General features: G+C 35.4%; 1 protein-coding gene across 2 annotated transcripts; it reads left to right on the top strand.

The window, feature by feature from the left end:
- The first annotated feature begins 13,277 nt into the window (after nucleotides 1-13,277).
- Nucleotides 13,278-15,367, top strand: LOC108774972 (leucine-rich repeat-containing protein 57). Of its 2 annotated transcripts, none has more exons than XM_018541229.1 (2): nucleotides 13,278-13,333; nucleotides 14,431-15,367. In XM_018541229.1, the coding sequence occupies exon 2, from the start codon at nucleotides 14,488-14,490 to the stop codon at nucleotides 15,202-15,204; it is 717 nt and encodes a 238-aa protein (XP_018396731.1). In that variant the 5' UTR covers nucleotides 13,278-13,333; nucleotides 14,431-14,487; the 3' UTR covers nucleotides 15,205-15,367. The 2 variants fall into 2 exon arrangements, with proteins under 2 accessions (XP_018396731.1, XP_018396732.1); XM_018541230.1 differs by lacking the exon at nucleotides 13,278-13,333 and having other exon boundaries at nucleotides 13,822-14,820; nucleotides 14,877-15,180.
- The last annotated feature ends 4,339 nt before the right edge of the window (nucleotides 15,368-19,706 follow it).

The raw sequence follows: 19,706 nt of genomic DNA on the forward strand, positions 1-19,706 counted from the left end.
AGAAGAAAGATTTTGTCGAAATATCTAAAAATTTAACTAGATACCGAATTTCCTGAAAATGATTCCGTGGGATTACAAAATAATTATGTAGAATATCAAGCCTTTTTGTAGCAATGCTCTCTCATCATATTGAGTTTTCTCCATAATAATTTTAATGGTCCAATAAAATTATTTTATTTTTATAGATCTGTATCTAGCTAAATTTTTAAATATTTCAACAAAATCTTTCTATATAATTCTCACAATGTTGATATCAATGTAAAAATTTAATATTTAAGTCAATGTTAAAGCACGCTACATCTGGTGTTTATATCAACACCAACACGTTAGATCTACATAAATAACTAACTAGCATGTCAAATTCACACATTCATATTTTTTGGAGTGCAGTATATTTAAAGGCCGTGACGATGAAATAATGCACGTTGAATGAAATGTGTTAAAAACATATTGTTGTAATTCATATTATTTCAAAAGTTATTTCGTTTTCTATTATTTCTTTACATATACGCTCTTTATAAAAAGAATACCATGAGACACCTCTAGACTTTCCATTCTCTACATAAAGAATATAAAAAATGTACGAAATGTCAAGAAGTTAGTATAAATTTTATATATCGGAATCTCGTTTCATACATTAATGATTAAATATTAAACAATGTCTCCTCTAAATCGTTTCTAGATTTTGTCTTTAAGCTAAGATGTAGAATCACATCACTTTCATTAATATTCATGAGGATTGTCCATAGTTTATGATCCGTTCAGAACATGACATATACTTGACATATACACGACGTATTCTTGTAAGACCGTTGAAAAATTGACACATATTCATGGAAAGAATGTCAGGCAGAGAAGAGTATCGAATTTCTTAAAGTATCATCTTGTACAACAAACGATTCGCGATTATTGGAGCGAAAAGCCAACCTCTTCTCTGCCTTTCGACCACCGAGGTCCTACATTGCTTTTACTACTTTCAAAACGATGTGTATAATCCGATACGGTACCAGGAGGTCGGTCGTGTAACTTGTGACACGGTACGGTAAGCACAAGGGCCAGGTACAGTTCTTCTGGACTACTTGTCTCATAAAATTATCGAATTTTCTCCAGACATTTCATCCGCGACAACGGTAAGCAAAGACTTCGACGTAAATTTTAGGCTCGAAGCTCGCTGATATTAAAATTCGTTCAGGGGCACCGCTAAAAAAATTATAAGAACAAATTTTCGTGAAAATGCGATGCGCAATTAAATTCTTCAACTACTTCATTAGATATTCGACTGAAAAATTTCTATTCGATATGTAATCTTGTTTGTTTTACACGACATACAATAAACAGATTAAATAAAAACGTTCATAAGATAAAGGTTTATAAAATTTTGAGAAATATCTGCAAAATACGTATTTATATTCTGATGATAAAACTTGAATTGAAAAACAACGTCTTTTCTTGCAAAAGTTTCTAAAGTCCGCTCTCTTTCTGAAAAATATCACGTTTTTATGAACAAAACACGCAAACACTTGATAGCAATAACAAATATGTTTCTCTTGCGACATTGTTTACGTTTCATTAATCGACCATATAGTTAACGCACGGCTGATCAAAATTACAATAGCTAGATCGTTTAAAACATCATAAAGAAAATCGTCGATTTCATATTCCGAGAACTATCTAAATATTAGTCTTCTTCTTCGTTTTTTTGAATTACAGATTTATTATTCGTGTTGTGTGTGTGTAACTAATAATTAAAAACCATTTAAATTAACATATTCAGTCATTTTCAATAATCTCTCCAAATTTATTCTTGTTGACGAATTTCGATCATCGATCGAAGTTCGTGCATATACGATCAGTTATCTGTCACGAAGGCAGCAAGATGTAGTCTCGTGAAAATATATGTCCGCAGTGTGAGATATTCCGATTAGCAATAATTAACGCTGATGAACTTGCGACCCAGTTGCGCTACATTTTCTGTCGCGTTCGTCGCATCGTTATTTTCGGAGACCGCTATCTTTACGCTTACACCGATCTGCGTTATGTACCGCGCGTCTAAAAATTATCGTTCGCACAAATGACTGTTTTCAAACAGTAGGAGCAATACGCCGCGAACGACTTCACGTCCGAAAATAAATGGTAAACGTAATAACGTAAAAATTTCTCGCGCATCGCATATGAAGAGCACAGCACCGGCGATAAATCGTAAAACATCGCGGTACGCAAACACATTTCAATATGATATAAGCACGAGTATGTAAAATATTCCATTGAGTAGAATCGAAATAGTTCGCTAAAATAATTTTACGAGGAATTCGACTCGATTGAATTAAATCATTAATTTAATTTTCGATTAGCGTGTTCCATGCGAATACAGTGAAATATATTTACGTGCACAAAAAGTGTGTACTAGCGAATTGAAATTCGTTAAAATTGTAATCATTTACCATGATTGACAGTTAATACTAGAACCGTCGATGGTATCAAGCTAGAAGTTAATTTAACAATTTTTTGTTTCCAGTTAATGAAAAATTATTTTGCACAGTTGGAAAATTTGTATTAAATATTTTACGTGTCTTTGACCTTAAACTATGTATTATTTACAATTATTTGCAAATGGAATTTGCCGTTATGGTGTAAGATTAGCGTTCACAGCAAACTTTTTCTCGTGTATATTTTTTTTTGTACCGAATATCTAGAAGACGAGAAGAAAAAAAATTGAAATATCAGCCAAAATGGCACCATCGACGCTTCTAGTGTATAACCGCACGAAAAAGAAATACCTCCAGGCATTTCGTTTCCATTGTCACGAATAAAAATGCGGGAATACTCGCGCATTCACGACATCGAGAAAATTTAACTGGTCTACGCAGAATCGTTCTACCCTGAAATTATATCGCGGTGCATGATATATAATTTTATCACGATACGCCCTTTATATCTTATCTGCCCGTTTTCTATCTCGGAGATGCAGAGATGCGTTTGCACGATGGACGAGGCGGCAACAGACACGTTTCGCGCATTAATTAACGCCACACGCCCGAGTAAACTTGCACGAGCACAATACGGCCTCCTCTCTGTTCATACGCGCGACTTGCGCGCGTTTAGTAAACGCAACGATCCCTTTCATCTGATCGCGTCTTGATCGTTTAACATCGTTACGTCTGCAAACCGTCCGCTACATATCACTCCGTATCGCGACGTATCGCGATCTTCTGAGATCATCCCACAATTACTATTCACTAAAGGAATAGTAGTGAATAATTACGGCTTTGTGCATTGAGAAAAGTCTGCGCGATTTGAACAAATTGACACAGCCGTCTCGCAGCATATATATGTCTTTTAAATCAAATATTTGCGTAGTTCATAGAATATTTCAGTCTTATTTATAAATAATTATGTTTGGCCAATTACGATTAATAATCGGTAGCGTCAGCTCGATCAATGTCTTACACAAACTTTTCCTCGACATACGTATTATCGATCGCCTCAGCAAAGTAGTTCAATCAATTTTTATTAGTTAATAAAAATAAAATTTTTAGGAGAAGTACAAAGAGCTATGTAACTTCACGGACATTCTCGTCCGAAAAACGAGATGATAAACGGTACACCAGAACACCACTGCTCTCAGAGCTCCAAGAAATGAAACAGTTACGAATCGTCCTGCGCAAAGTAATTAAGAGACGGATTAGTATTACGTCGTTCCAATTCCACTCGGGTCACGTACATTAATTATACGATAAGCAACAACGAGGGGCTGATTAAGCTGCGCGAGTATTACGTCCATAATCGGCGTTTCGTAATTCGACTGCCTTTCATTTTAATCAAGTAATTAATCTATCTCGTGCCGGCAGATCGCGTTGCCGTTGCTCCGACGCGACGTGTCACGCATTCTCTAAAGAACACGCGGATAAGATGTTCGGGTCGTCGCCTATGTGTCTCACGAGCGTCGCTTTTAAATGCCTGGCAAACTCCGTTGCGGTAAACACCCACTTAATCTGCACGCAATTACCATACGCAACACTGAGTGGCGAATTGACATTTCGATGCCCTTTACATATCACTGTTAGACGCGTTCCTCTACGCGATTTTTATTCGCTCCCGATGCTCACACGCCTAGAAACGTGCTGTCACATTTCCGAGCATCTCTCTCTCTCTCTCTCTCTCTCTCTCTCTCTCTCTGTCTCTCGTCACGCCATTCATATATTTTTAACATTATCAATAAACGCGCGAAATAATAGCAATAATCGATTATTCTTCCTAGACTTTATCTTATATTTATCTCATTCACAGTGTCTTACAAATAGTGTCCCTCGACAACTTATCGCATTCTATGATACGCTACATTAACGTTCAGGAAGTTAAACTGATAAAAATAAATTTAAAAAAAGTAAAGCCAGCAGCGAATGATGCATATATTTTCTTGTTAGATCGCTCGCGTTCTAATAAATTACTATAGAATTGCACCACACAGAAGATATCACTTTTAATAATTTACTAAAATGCAAACAATCCGGCGAAATATATGTACTTCGTGTGCCGCTGATTCAGTAAAGACGAGTACTGTACTTATCGATAAATATCACGATAATTAATTAAATTGAGCACATCGAGGGAAGATAGGAAAGAAATTCACCAACGCGGCGAGACTTCAATAAAGAGTTGGAAAACGTCCCAACGGAATTCGAAATGCCCGTTTACGTCTACGAGAAAGTAAATTTGGACCAGAGGGATTCAATTGCGAACAAGTCTGGCGTCGTCGCGGGTTAGAACCAACTTCGTCGCGGATCCGAGGTAAACTGTCGTTCTCGCGGACAGGCCGTTGGCGCAAGATTGGCCGGTAATATCTGCGACTTTGGCCGGGAAAGAAGCCTTGTCTATTTTAACGGGTCAGAGAGAGGGAAAGAGAGGAAGAGAGAGAGAGGAACGGACGAGTAAAAGATGTATGAGGGAGGGAGTGACGGGTGGCGAGAGGGTTAACGAAGGAGAGGGACAAAAGGCCTCGTACAGAGAAGCCAGGCTCTTACGCTTCGCTCCTTTATTTCGAGATACGAGACCGAGTCGACGAGCGGGACAGGGAAGACACAATTTATTTGCGGACCTTCGCAAGCTAGCCGACGTCTCTCGAACCGATGCTTTTCACTATATATCGGGAATTAATTTGTGAACACTCAACGGAAGATTGACGAAAATCCTTGACGAACGAGGACGTTCCATTCGGAACATGCTATTTCATTAAGTTTTTCCCACATAAATCTTTTATATTTTCTTTCTGAAAATTGTGATTTATAATTAGGATAGGAATTAATCCAGAAACAATGAATAAAAGATTAATGAAAATTCTTGAAATACGAGTCCTATTCGCATTCCGTTCGGTTCTTCTCAAACATAATAATTTCCTATTTTTTTAAATTATGATTTGAATATAAATATTAAAATAGTACTGTGTAATTACACACCAGTATCGTACTGGAAATTTTCAAACGAACCAAGCAATAGAAACTTGTCTGAAAGCCATATCACATTTTTTTTTTTAACAAAGGCTTGATAGTGTGCTTATTGCATAATCTCTCTTTGAAAAGAGCTCGCGCGAGACTGTTACCGCCATCATTATTTGCATTGTATTAGTATGTGAGAAGTATCGCTCATGCTGATGTTAAGACTGGTATTGTCATCGTCATTGCACGTTGAATTGGCTCGCATAGGAAAACGACAGTGAATAGCTCATGCTTCACAGCCTCGATAGATCTCAAGATATTCAAGTACGCATGCACGAAAGTAACCCATACTACACATATATCCACTTATGATATTTTATTGCAATATTATTCTTGAAATTAATCAATTCGATTCCTCTATTTAAATTGATAACAAAACAAACGTAGACAGTCGATTGAAACTTAAAACGTTACCAAAATGGAATGATGAAATGCAATTCTAATTTTATTATAAATAAATATTTAGATATAAAACAACTCGATCTATACATAATTTGTTTTTACAGTATAATAAAAATTTTATGCATTAGAAATAATTTTTATAATGCATAGAACACAATATTTCAAGACATAAATAAAACGGAATATATATGATCTACGAAGATAAATAAATGTGTCTATATTTTTATACATACTTCTGTAAAAATATACATACATCAATAAACAGGTACTTCAAGTTTCTATCTTCCCTTTAGCGTGATCATTTCGAAATCACGACGAGATACATTCGACGAAATCAAAGAATAAAAATCGAGGCATTGCAAGCATTGTAGCGTTACAGCGAGCAGGATGAACGGTAACACGTGCATGGACTAGTTTTAACACGCGCGTGCATTTTTTCTCGTTTTCCTTTTTCTGTTTTATGCGACCGCAACGTAACGCGAAAAACAGTTGCATATTAATGAATAGTTGAGTTAGCGCTGCTGCGTTATATGCATCGTCGGCATTGCGGCGTTGTGAATGCGTGTTTCTGGCACAAATTCTGCATCATCGGCTTGGTTGACACGAGGCCTGTAGCACTCGGCTGTGGATTTGCATAGATATTGGCAGATCGGATCGCCGGAGGAACGGAAGGCTGGTGGCTGCGCATGATTGCGGTTCCTAAACGGCTCGCGCGGACAGATCGAATCCAATAAAGGAGCTAAATCACGTGTATACCGTAGAAATATTGCGTGGCATAGTCGTCTGCAAAATGAAATCGAAATATTGCGAAGCGACCACGATTGCTTCGCAAAAATGAGCGTGGATGGCAATCTTTTTAAGAGACCATTTTTTCTTAAACAGACTTACCCTTCTTAGACAGGAAGGAATTTATCGTTGAAATATTGAAAATGAAAAAATTAAAAAGCGTACATCTTGTGTCCCTCAACAGGAAATCTTCTTTCTGTTTTAACATATTTATTCAGTTTGTGCTTATTATGTTTCTCGCGATGTTTTTCGCAACATATTGCAACATTATAGAATTGCGAGTAATCGCATTTAAAATAATCTCTTCGAGAATCTAGAGAAAGGTTAAATTGGAAAAAAAAAAAAAAAGAAAGTGTAAGAGTAATCATATAGAGTTTTTTATAGACCGAGAAGCAATTAGTATGCATGTTATTTAATTAACATCTATTTTGTGGAGATCTCGATTTTATGAATACTTATTATAACTTCTAAATCGTTTCCTGCAAACCGGAGATCTTAACGGGATTTATATAATGTTCCTGTCGTTAAACACAAGTGCTAAAAGAAATTTCCATTTCGAAATAGATCAAAAATATTTTATGGAGAGTCATAAAATATATTGCAGCGGTGGATGGATCGTATTTTGCATGCAAATTAATGATAAGTTTTAAATGCGGTATATCGGTGATTATGAGAAAGCGGAAGACCGAATGGACATTTCCGTTTTTCAAGCATTCCTTGTACTCTTTTGATATCGCATCAAATTAATGAAAATTTATAGAGCGCAATAATTGCGGTAATGGAGTTCATCGAGGAAAGCATGTTCCACCGCATGCCACGCTAATTGCAACTGTACTACCGTATGAATGTTTGAAGATGGTTCTTTATATATGTAGACTTATAGATTTTCATTTCCTTTATTTCTAAATGTTTTTCTTTCGCACACTGAAAAAAATTACTGAACCTCAATAATATTTCTTTGAAATTAATACTAAGTAAACATTTATTTACAGTAATAAAAAGATGAAGTGAAATCAAATTAATGGTTTTTCTATCAAATGAATATATGTTTATAATTAGTCAATATTTACTTAAAACTATATATATATATTCACATAAATATTTATTATATTTTTTCAGTACAGTTAACGACATCTGATAAAACACCTGAAGAATCCCGTCTTAAAATAAAAGTATACAACAGCCATTAATTTATACATGACTGCTAAATATAAACTTATGCAGAAAATAATTTTACAGTTATTAACTGCATGCTACGTAGTTTTTTTCATCAATACTAATTTTTTATTGAAGAAACTTATTAATTATTTTAACAATCACCTCGAGTAAATTCTTTTTCGTTTGCGTTAAATAATTTACTATAAATGCTCATAAATTATTCGAAGACGGTATTCATTACCGTATTCGCAACTCTTTTTGTACATGCAATTAACTGTTCATTATGCATACTTCAGAATCATTATGCTTGTCTTGTAAACAATTATAATGATGGACGAGTCGCACGTTACCGTTTTCATATCATACGTAGAAAGGTTCGTCGTTTTCGCGTTTATATAAACGATTCGTTATCCGGCGGAAAGAAGAGTTATCTTTCATCTAGAAACGAGGCAAGCGAATTTCGGAAATTTTTATTTTGCAAGTACGTAAAGGCTTTTAGCGACGGGGATATTAGCGAAAGCAGTAATAAAGAAAGGAATCTACAGATTAGGCAGTAACGCGACTAAAGCAGTCGAGTACAAAGGCACAATAGCAACGAAACAGAGACGAAGGATCCGACGAGATGAAGTGGATCTGACGAGATCCCGATCTCGCGCTTCCATCTTCCGCTCTCCCGCAACTCGCTCCGCCTCTGCCGTGTAGAATTACTCGAATCTCGGGACAAGGTATTGCCGACGGCATTCAATGGCACCGCACAGCCTCGTCATATGTTTTCCGCACAACACAGTGCACTTGCCACTATAGAATTATTTCAATACGACTACATCCAACCCTATCCCAGTTAGAAATTTAATGAGTCCGCCATTCAGAGGACACTACACGTCGCGCGGTTATGCAACAGATTTACTATTGATCTCACTTGTGGCACCGGCCAATAAAATCGTAATGTTATATATATAGTATTTCTCTCCATTTGAGAGAAAGAAAGAGAGATGATATATGCGGTATTTAGGTATACTGTTCAAAATGAGATTTCAAGCGAAATGTATTCGACAATCGGCTATGGCCTCAAGCGATGAAAATATTGGAGATTTTTTTTCCATCGAGAGCCATTTCTGGACATAATGAAATTTACTCCGCGTATCTCGATTAAAAACTGCAAAAATCTCAAAATACGGAATAATGCTTCCGCGTTTTGCTCGGAGCGATTGAACGTGAGCTAATTCATTTAAGAGAGAAAACGTAGTACAGGACACAACGGACGAAAAAAGTAACGTCCGCACCGACGAACACGTTACGATTGATGCAGCCAATAGAGTAACTCGAATTAAACGCAATTATACGTGAAGCAGATGTATAGGGTTCATTGTTGTTACTTTTATCCGACGAATTGATCGAACTACCCTTACTTAAGTGCCTCTATCCGTCACATATCCCTTCGAGATCGAACGTATCAGCTCTGATAAGCTACACATGTTACATTGTATATTATCGATTGTATAAGTCTAGTCGTCTAATAGATCCGGCGTTATCTGCTTCTAATAAAAATTTCGCGATTTTGCAGCACATGGAACTTGCACGTGTGTTATGAAAAAATGAATTTTCTCTCTCTCTCTCTCTTTTCGATATTTTTCTTTCAGCATTACGTACGGACACTATTGCAAAGGTATTACGAGAAATGTTCTAAGAATGAAATATCTCCAAGTTTGAAATATTGACAACGAATCTAAAACAGGAATACAATATGCAATTTTTACAATAGCATGTACTCATACTGTGTACGTCAAATATGATACTCAACAGAGAGCTTAAATTCATATATGATATATTCATGCATCGATGTTGCACATTGAAAGTATTAAAATATTTAGCTACTGTAAAAATCTAAAACAGATATTTTTTTCCACGGATAACTGTTCTACTAGAGAAGTCAAATGTTATATATATTAAATTACTAGCCAACTGTTAGATATAATTAACATTTTTATTTATGATCTATAATCTGTTACTTTATCACCAACCCAACTGTTTTACTGAAGGAATTCAAAATTACGTTAAAATATAGGGCTTACTGTATCAATGGGCTAATTCTCATTTTATGGAAATGTCAGACAAACAGAAGCTTCTAGCATTAATTTATTTCTATCAATATCATACACACTTTCGACTATATTGTGGTGAATTAGCCCAGAGATACCCTCCAATTATTAATTAAATATAATTAATTTATTAGTTGCCATGATCTGTCACACAGACAATCCTCAATTTTTATATAATTAAAATTAATTATTAATTACTTTTCTATATCAGTAAAAAGACAAAATAAAAATGTGACAATTGATGAATTAGCCCTACTCTATATGATATCCGAATAATTGCGATTTTTTTCAAATTCAGAGAATCTAAATTTTATCTTAAACTTTTCTGTTATGAATCAGACTAAAGATTGAGACTCAATTTAACCAATCAAAAAAAAAGAAAACTTATATCAAATTAGGGAACTTTGCCTTGATATTGATCAAATTCAATCTCTATATCTCTATTCTGATATAGAACTTTATAGATTGGAAAAAAAATGGTGATTTAAAAAATTAAGTTTGCGCAGAGTCAAAAGAACACCGCGCGTCTTCTACGAAGGAAGGGACGACAACAAAACGAGAAAGGCATGAGAGGGGCGTGTTCGTGGTGCCTAAGAAAGAGGGCAGCCAACGAGGGCAAAGGGAGAAAGGACCCGTAATCGCCACGAAAAATATAGTCGTTCTCGGTCAGGTCAGGCCAGGGAGGGATAGGTCTTTGTTCGGAAGGGGCGAATTGTGGGATGAAAAGCTCGTGACACAGCCAGCTGTTCGAATCACGACCCGGGGTCTGCCTGGACGGTTGTAAAGTTTGTTGACACACTCCATTGACTATTACCGCCAATGTGAGTCCGTGCTAAAAAATGCTTCACCAGGAAAAGAGGAGACGGCCTTGAAGCCAAAAATCAGATATTTAAATTGACATTTAGCTCCCCTCTCAATCTGTCATTCTATTTTCATTCTTTCTCCGCAGGAATTGTTGTCTCTACAGAATCAAATAAAGTCAACGTGACGTATTGTTTGTCAAATTATGATAAGATCACGTACTAAGGTCGGGCTCCAAAATTTATTGCCTGTATTGAAAATCTATTGTATAATTTACGTATACTGTGTAGATTTCCTGTACTGATTGTAAATTTTAGAACACAGCCTAAGTTATACATATAATTCATATAATATAAATAGAATCAATCAAATTTAATTGTTCATTATGAGTTTTTTGATTATAGGAAAGAAATTGTATAACGTTTCTTTTTTTACATTTGGATATTTGTTAAAGTCGGCTCTTTTTACGACATTTTCACGCGCTTGTAAATAAAGATCGGCGTGCTTGTTAGTTGTGAAAACAGCTGGATTTTGCCCCTTGGAAAAACAGAGCATTCTTGCAAAAAGCGAGAGGTACTTACTTGGGTAAATATCGTTCAAAGTATCACATTCAAAATCAAATCTTAAAGAATTTAATTGCGTTTCTCAAAGAAAATTGCTCGTTTATAACCATCGACTGTCACGACTGTGCAATTTATTTGATTAGACTGGATAATTTCGCTAGCTCTGTGGCTCTAATTTATTTCTAACTAAACATCGTCTCTTTCTTTTCTTCCTATATATCGTAAAAAAAAACAAAGTTGAAATATCTGCTTGGAATTAATTGACCCAAGCGGTAACTTTGTCCAATTTATTTCTAACTCAATATTGTCTCTTTCTTTTTTATCTATTGCAGAAAACAATGTTAAGTTGCCTACTTGGAACGAAGTAATCCAATAGTTATCGGTATAGTTTTTTCTAATCTATATCCAATTAAATATCGTCTCTTTTTTTTCTTTCTATTTCAGAAAACAATGTTGTCTGCTTGGAATGAATTGACCCACGCTTATTGGCGTAATTTTATCTAATTTATTTCTAATTAAATATATTTTTTTTATTCTATCGTAGAAAACAATGTCTGCTTAGTATCGTCTCTTTTTTTTCTTTCTATCTCAGAAAACAATGTTGTCTACTTGGAATGAATTGACCCACGTTTATTGGCGTAATTTTATCTAATTTATTTCTAATTAAATGTTTTTTTTTATTCTATCGTAGAAAACAATGTCTGCTTAGAATAGATGGACCTAAGCGAACGGTATAATTTTGTCTAATCTATTTTTAATTAAATATCGTCTCTTTTTTTATTTTATCATAGAAAACAATGTTGTCTACTTAAAATGGATTGATTCACGCTATTGATATAACTTTGTCTAATCTATTTCTAACTATATGTTATACCTTTTTATTTAAAAAAATGACATAACTAAAAAAACATAATTTTCAAGTACCTACCGTTAAGATAAACATTATGCAATTATCGAAAGTGAATTTAACTTCACAAAAAGTCGTTAAAAGTCATTCAAAAGGGATAGTTTTTTTAAAGAGCCATGAGACAAAAATTATAAGAATGACATTTGAGCATATTAACAATATATTCTTTTTACCGATTTGATTAGTCATTAATTTCCTGTCAAACTTAAAAACGTTTCCCTTTTTTCTGGAGAAACTCAATATTTTTCGTTGTGTCGCTTTTGAAGTAAAGGAGTGACATCGCTTTTTGTTGTAGAAAACAAAGTTGAATTGTCTGCCCAGAATGGAATGACCCAAGCTATCGGTACGCTCGACTATGGCAAGAGCTGTGACTAATTGGGATGGAACACGAAATTACTAGACGCAGATTAGAACCAGGACACAACAAACTAAGATTCCTGACGCGCCTTGTTCTCAATGCGAGCACGCGAGCGGAAACGATCGCGGGAAGAGAGAATTCCCCGTGAATAAGTAAACCGATCGTGATTCTTTTCTTCTTGTTTTTCTTCGACAGGTCTGTCATTATCGTAAATACGTCGGATTTCCCGAAATCCGAATAAAACGCAATTGTAGGAATATTGATAGACAATATTCTGGAGCATCTCGCTCCTCGAGGAAACGGGGGGAAAAAAATCATGCGTACACGCGGCACACATATGTGCTTTTGACGTTTTGCATCCGGTAGCGTCGTCGGGTTAACGCCACCGATTATATCATCACGCTTTCGGTTAACTCGGTCGAGTTTGAGATACCGGCGGCGCCGATAAGCAAGAATCGAGATCAACGTCAAGCGATGCGACTGCGATCACGCGACGTGACATATCGGTTTCTTTTTATTCAGAAAAAAAATCCGAAGCCTCGCGGAAGAAAAGAAGGTGTATAGGAAACGTCGCGCGGCGGTCTCGCATGCTTATCGCGTATACGCGCCCTCTCACACCGTCTCGCTCGCTCTTTCCGTTCTCACTTCCTCTCTCTCTCTCGCGCGCGCGCTCGTTCCCTCTCGCTCGCTCGCTCTCAGTCAACGGGTAGTGGTTATCTTACCTGTGTGCTTCTCCGTCTTCGGCGTGGAGGCCATCGTTTACCCTGGTACGTCGCTCGCCGGTGATGTCGAGATCTCACTATCTTACCACTTCCGCGCACCGCCGCATCGTGTACTATGCACTGGAAGCCGCAGCGGCGTTTTCAGTCTATTGTAAACCCGACGCGCATCGCTACATCTTCGTTTGTCGGCCATTTTTCGGGCAGGCGGGCGCGCGCGCGCGAGCGCGCGACCCGCCATCGGGCGGCGGGGACGCGAAACCGGACCGGGGCCGTTATGGCGGACGCGCTGTCAATCGCGTGACATTACACTCCCGCGTGTCCTACTCCGCCGAACGGGCCGGACGCCCCGAGTACGGACGAACGTCCCGCGTGTATTCGACGCGTGTCTTCGCGAGCGAGGCGCGGCAACGAAATGCGACGTGTATCGCTCACGCCGCACCGTGCGCGGTAATAACTTAACCCACGTTTCGCTCCGGCGGTACGGCGGCGATTCCGCGCTATGGAAATCTCGTCAACGGAGTGAACACGGCCAACCGAGAGCGCGCGCACCGGTACAGCGTCGCGCAAAAGTCGCCACAGGCGGGCGGTACAGTCCGCGTGGAAAGTTTTCCCCGCCTCCAGCGCGGCGCGCGTGACTCTACAGTCACCCGCGAAAGTTTCGCGTCGCTCCGGTGAAATTTCGCGCGCGCTTAGCGGATCGTTTTGAATATCGTGCGAACGCAGCGCGCGTCGCAACCCTTTCCCGTTTCCCCACGTTTAAATCGTTGCATGTATACAGATATCTGTGAGAATTTGGTATTACATTTGTCCGTGTTGCTTGAAATCCGCAAAAATGTTTACACTTAAAAAGAAATAAGTATATATAATATATAATATTCGCGGGCGGGAAAGAGAAGATTTTGAGTAGCGCAAGCAACACGAACAGCACACAGAGAAAAAGAAAATATAACAACTTATATATGCATTTTGCGAAAACACAATCCAAGCACAATTTACCCAAATTCCAAATTTAAAGTACAAGGCCGCATATCCGGGCGACGAGAACTGCGATCTTGCGATCGAATCTCTGCTTCGAAAGCGGCACTCGATATTCTGCTACGATAGATCGGTACGATCAATTAATTCCTTCACAACATTGACAGGGATAAGGTCCGCACGATTATTACTCGCAAGGATATTACTCGAGACACTGAGGCAACATGGGTAACTCCGCTTTGAAGAGGCACTACGAGACCGCGGAAAAGACCGCCACCCTGAAGTTGTCGCAGTGCAAGCTGGACAAATTCTCGCGGAAACTCTACGACCTGGCGCCGACGCTGCGCACCCTGGACCTGTCCGAGAACAATTTCACGACACTGCCGAACGAGATCGGCGATTTCACGCTGCTTAAGCAGCTGAACTTCAGCCATAACCGACTGACCGTTCTGCCCGGCACGCTGGGCGCGCTTGAGAAACTCGAGGGCCTAAACTGCGCCACGAATCAGATCAGATCGATCCCGTCGTCGCTGGCGAATCTGAGACACTTGAAGCAGGTGAATTTATCCGACAATCAGATCTCCGACTTCCCGCTGATGTTCTGCGGCCTCAGGCACCTGGACGTCCTGGATCTGTCCAAGAATCGGCTCACGATCGTGCCGGACGCCGCCGCCGGCCTCCACGTGATCGAGCTCAATCTCAATCAGAATCAAATCGCCACCATCTCCGAAAAGCTGGCGGATTGTCCGCGATTGAAAACGCTGCGACTGGAGGAGAACTGTTTACAGCTGAGCTCGGTGCCCATCAGACTCCTCAAGGACTCCAAGGTCTCGGTGTTGGCACTCGAAGGGAATCTCTTTGAGATGAAGCAGTTCGCGGAGCTGGACGGTTACGATACGTACATGGAACGCTACACGGCAGTCAAGAAAAAAATGTTCTAAAGGATACAGTTTTACATTGGGAAAGAATGTATTGTTTATATTATACGTATATGAAATTGTTCGGTAGGTATTGAAGTTACCAAAACATTGAATGGGTAGCGTCAAAGAGAAAAAAGATTTAATTATATGGGCACTTTTGTGTCATTGATTTAACAGTAAACAGCCGGCATAGAGATATTTAAAACAATTGAGATATGAAAATTGAGATATGATATTTAAAACAATTGTGCATTTTAGATCAGATTTACAAGATTCTACAATTTGGAAATGTTTTCTTTCTGATACGTGATTGTAAATCAATTTTTTTTTAAATAAATCACAATATCTATCTCTAGACTGTTTATAATGTTTATATGTACGCAATCTATAAATAATTGTCATTCAGAAATACACATCGATCTCTTGATCGATAAACATTAATGACCAAATTAAATAACTGATTTTCGATTACCGATATTAAAAAAAATAATCATTGTTAATGAATATTATAATTATCTCTGTGATTTTTTTGAAATGTTATTTTTTTGTTTGGCATAAGTCTGAATACCTATACGCACGAATTTATACGAACATGTACGCACATTCGAATAATCTCTTACACAAAAAATGCCTAAAAGAAATTATTCTATTCCTTATTTACTATGTTTTATATGAATTCGTATTTATCAGAGACAATGATTATAAAATCATATACGTTATTTTGTGACTGTGTATACATGCAGCATGTCAAAATATTTTTTATGTTAAATAAAAGGTCTTGTCTTTTATAAAATTTAAAGAAATGTTATTAATAATTTTAAACCACTGATATAAAAATTATGTTTTGCGAAAGTGGCAATTGAACTTGTATTTGTTTGGAACGTATGTAAATGATCAATCATTAAAAACGTTGCAATTTTTATAATGCACAGGTAAATTAAAATGTGTATTTTCAATTTTTTAGACTTTTTTAAACTAAATTGGATGTGTGTAACATTTTTTAAAAATATAATATTTATAAAATTAAGTCGAGACAAGCACGGATCGAAAAAGTGCACGTTTGAATTCCAACCATTCCTGACGAAAGTTAATAATAAATTCGATGGAAATCAAAAACAAAAATGGAAATAAAATAAAATTAAAACAATGCAACGCTGTTAAAACAACAGGTATAGTACATTCTGTTTCTTTTTTCCTTTTAATATGATTTGAATACATGCCCATGTTTTCATTAATTTCAGTCAAATAACACAGTTATTGTACATATAACAAATATTTGAAGAAATATGTTTCTCGAACGATATAGACTACTCTGTGATGCATTATGATTGTATTATGAATGTTGACTGTTAATAATTGTATAACTTTTTTACATGAATACGAATGTACCGTGTCGCTTTCACACGGTTGTGAAAATAATAAGATCGTTGAACTTTCTTATGGTCAACTACGTATTAACCCTCGGCCAAGCTGACGACCATAAGAATTCTCTAAATTACAAATTACGCAGAACAAGAGACATTTATCAATGAAATTCTATGGTATAATCAATATGTCCATATTTAGATACTTATATGGAATATGTATTATATTATTTTTCTCGCTAAATGTGCAATATTGGGTTCACACATTTCTGCGTTGCAATTTTACACTTTTGCGAAGCATGCTTTGCTAATAGTACTGTCGTAGCTTTTTTAAAAATTAGTTTTGGCTACACTACATTTAACTACTAACTTTCAGAATTATTTAAAATTTCTTCCCTTTTAACGCGCGCGAATATTATTTTAAATTTTTAATGTACTGTACATTTAATTGTATCATAAATTTAAAAAATATAATATTGTATTTAATATTTAATATATTGTATTTAATATATTGTACGTTTCTTTGTGTGAAACATTAGAACGAATAATGAAAGCAAGATGTTAAGAACATACAAAGAAATTTATTACTTATACCAAAATTCAATATCACATATAATTTAATAATATTTTTCTCTCTTTACAAACTTTTATTTCATCAAAAAAGTAAAAGAATGTGTCAATCATTTTAGAATGTAAATTTTATTTTATAGTGAATTCGGTCACTCACACTATGCTAATCAGTGCACATTAAAGGCCGCTTTATATAAAATATTTAAACATGGTGGTATAATGTAATCAAAACAATGAAATAATATATATATATATATAATCTATTAAATATGTGACAACGTCATTTTATTGGCCATTTAATCTAACAATGTTATGGACCATTTAATCGTTTAAATTATTCATATGCTTTTACATTTAACTTTGCCTGCATATTGCTTTTAATTCGCACTAATTTAGTGTAATGCAAGTGACCGAAATCGCTATTAGTAACAGACTTCGTCCATAATTTATGTGTATGTCAAGAGCAATAGCCCTATAGGGGCGTCTTTGCTGCCTATTGCAATAGCAGAGAATGATATCATAAAGAATTCTCATTAAGACGATGATATGTATAATACGGACAAAATTTTATTAAAACTTTGATACGATCTATACATATTATATATCTACACATCGTCAGATCAAAGATTCACAATGAGCCTTTTTACGTATTTACATTTACGCTGAGATATCAATTTATGAAATTTTGCTTTCGTCAAAATTCGCGTAATAGTCACTCGCGTTGAATGAGAATTAATATAATCTATTTAAAATCCACTTTCCTTTTAATTCTTTGATTTTCCATATTTAATTACCATATATCGAAGTGCTAGAGCGTGAAAAGAAACGCGATAGATCTCTATGCGATATATATATATACATATATATATATATACATATAAGTTTATTTTATTCAAAATTTGTCAACAAAATTTCATAAATCAATAATTCTCTTCATGTTTTTAATTTTGTTCAAATCAATTATCATAAATACCTATATTTATATTGTACTTAGGAACACACATTTTGAACATTCTTCAAATGTTCACATATATTTGTCTATCCGTAAACTGCTTTGAAGAAAAATTATATATAAATGTATGTAAACTTATTTCTTTGTTATAATTAAAAAAATAAATTATTTATTTTATAAATATTTATATTTATACTATTTTTATTACATATTAATTGATGCAAGCGATCTCTTTTAAATCAGAAGTCTTTGACGTCTTTGTATGTCAATAATTTTGTTAATATTAAAGAAACTCGTTATTTTTAGGAAAATCTTCACCCTCAAAAAAACAAAGGTAAATTTTTATTTTTAAAATATTAGCAGTAATAATTTGTGTTGTTGAGAAACTGATAGAATTTTCAGTTTTAAAGCATTTCCTGTTACTAATGAACCAACATCTTCACGTGCCAAATATATAAACAAAAAAATGTAATAGTTTCTATTTTCGAAATTATGATGGAAGAATTTTGAAAACTGAAAATAAAATTTTATATATCGCAAAAAAAATTCACAAATAATCTATAACAATCTTCTAATTATATACCCTTTATCTTATCTACTTTTAAGATATGTAATCAGAAGACAAAAGAAATATAATATTACTCGTAATTCGAAAATTTCTCTTTTACGTTATAAATTTTTATGAAAGAAATCTTACAACATCGAAGTTTTTTAACAGTAATAGCAGGTAATACGATTACAACCATCCGTAAGATTAACTTTAATCTCGGTTTAATTTACTCTTTATCTTTTTCTGTCTTCTAGAATTAAAAAAAGATAAAGAGTAAATTAGTGGACTAAGATTAAATTAATCTTATATTAATGGAACTGGATCTTAGACTACTAACATTGCGTTTTTTCTATTTGATATTCACTTTCATCATCGTGTTGCCTACCGCCAAGACTGGTGATAGAGGCAACACGTTAAATTTGACAGTTTGTTGTTGGAATCAATTGCATTGATATTATAAATATATGTTCTGTCAGTAAAATAGATGTAATGTAACAAGCAGATTAGTTAACATCGCAATGTATTACTATTAGCATCAAATGTATTAAAGGCAGATTGTTCTTATGAATAAATTATGTAATAAATTACTTATTAATAGATAAAAGGCGAATGAAAGAGAGTAAAAATGTGAGCAAATAAGTTGAGATTTATCCAAAGTTGGAATATATATAATTCGAGCCTATAAATATTCTATCAACTCTCGATATATTTATCAACTCCTGATAATTGATATATTTGACAGCTAATTGTCAGTAGGAACTGAGTGTAATCTATTATTTCGTAATTATGAAGTTCGTTTATTTTTAAATATGGAACAGCAGATTGTATTCGATTTTTACAATCAATCTGCTATCAAGTTTTATTGGCAAATTTATATTTCTGTTAGCGTTTTGTCAGCAGAAAATTAATTATAATAAGCACTGCTTATATCTCTCTTTGACGAATTTAACTGGAAAATAAAAATAAGTATAGTATTTAAATGATATGTATAGTATTTAAATGATCTTTAAGCTTTCCTAGCCGATCATATTCGATACATCGCTGCTAAATCGGCCATCGGTAAGCGAGCGAAAGGCTACCGAAGAAA

Source organism: Cyphomyrmex costatus, unplaced genomic scaffold (genome assembly GCF_001594065.2).
Source record: "Cyphomyrmex costatus isolate MS0001 unplaced genomic scaffold, Ccosl1.0 scaffold28, whole genome shotgun sequence".
Taxonomy (NCBI): Eukaryota; Metazoa; Arthropoda; class Insecta; order Hymenoptera; family Formicidae; genus Cyphomyrmex; species Cyphomyrmex costatus.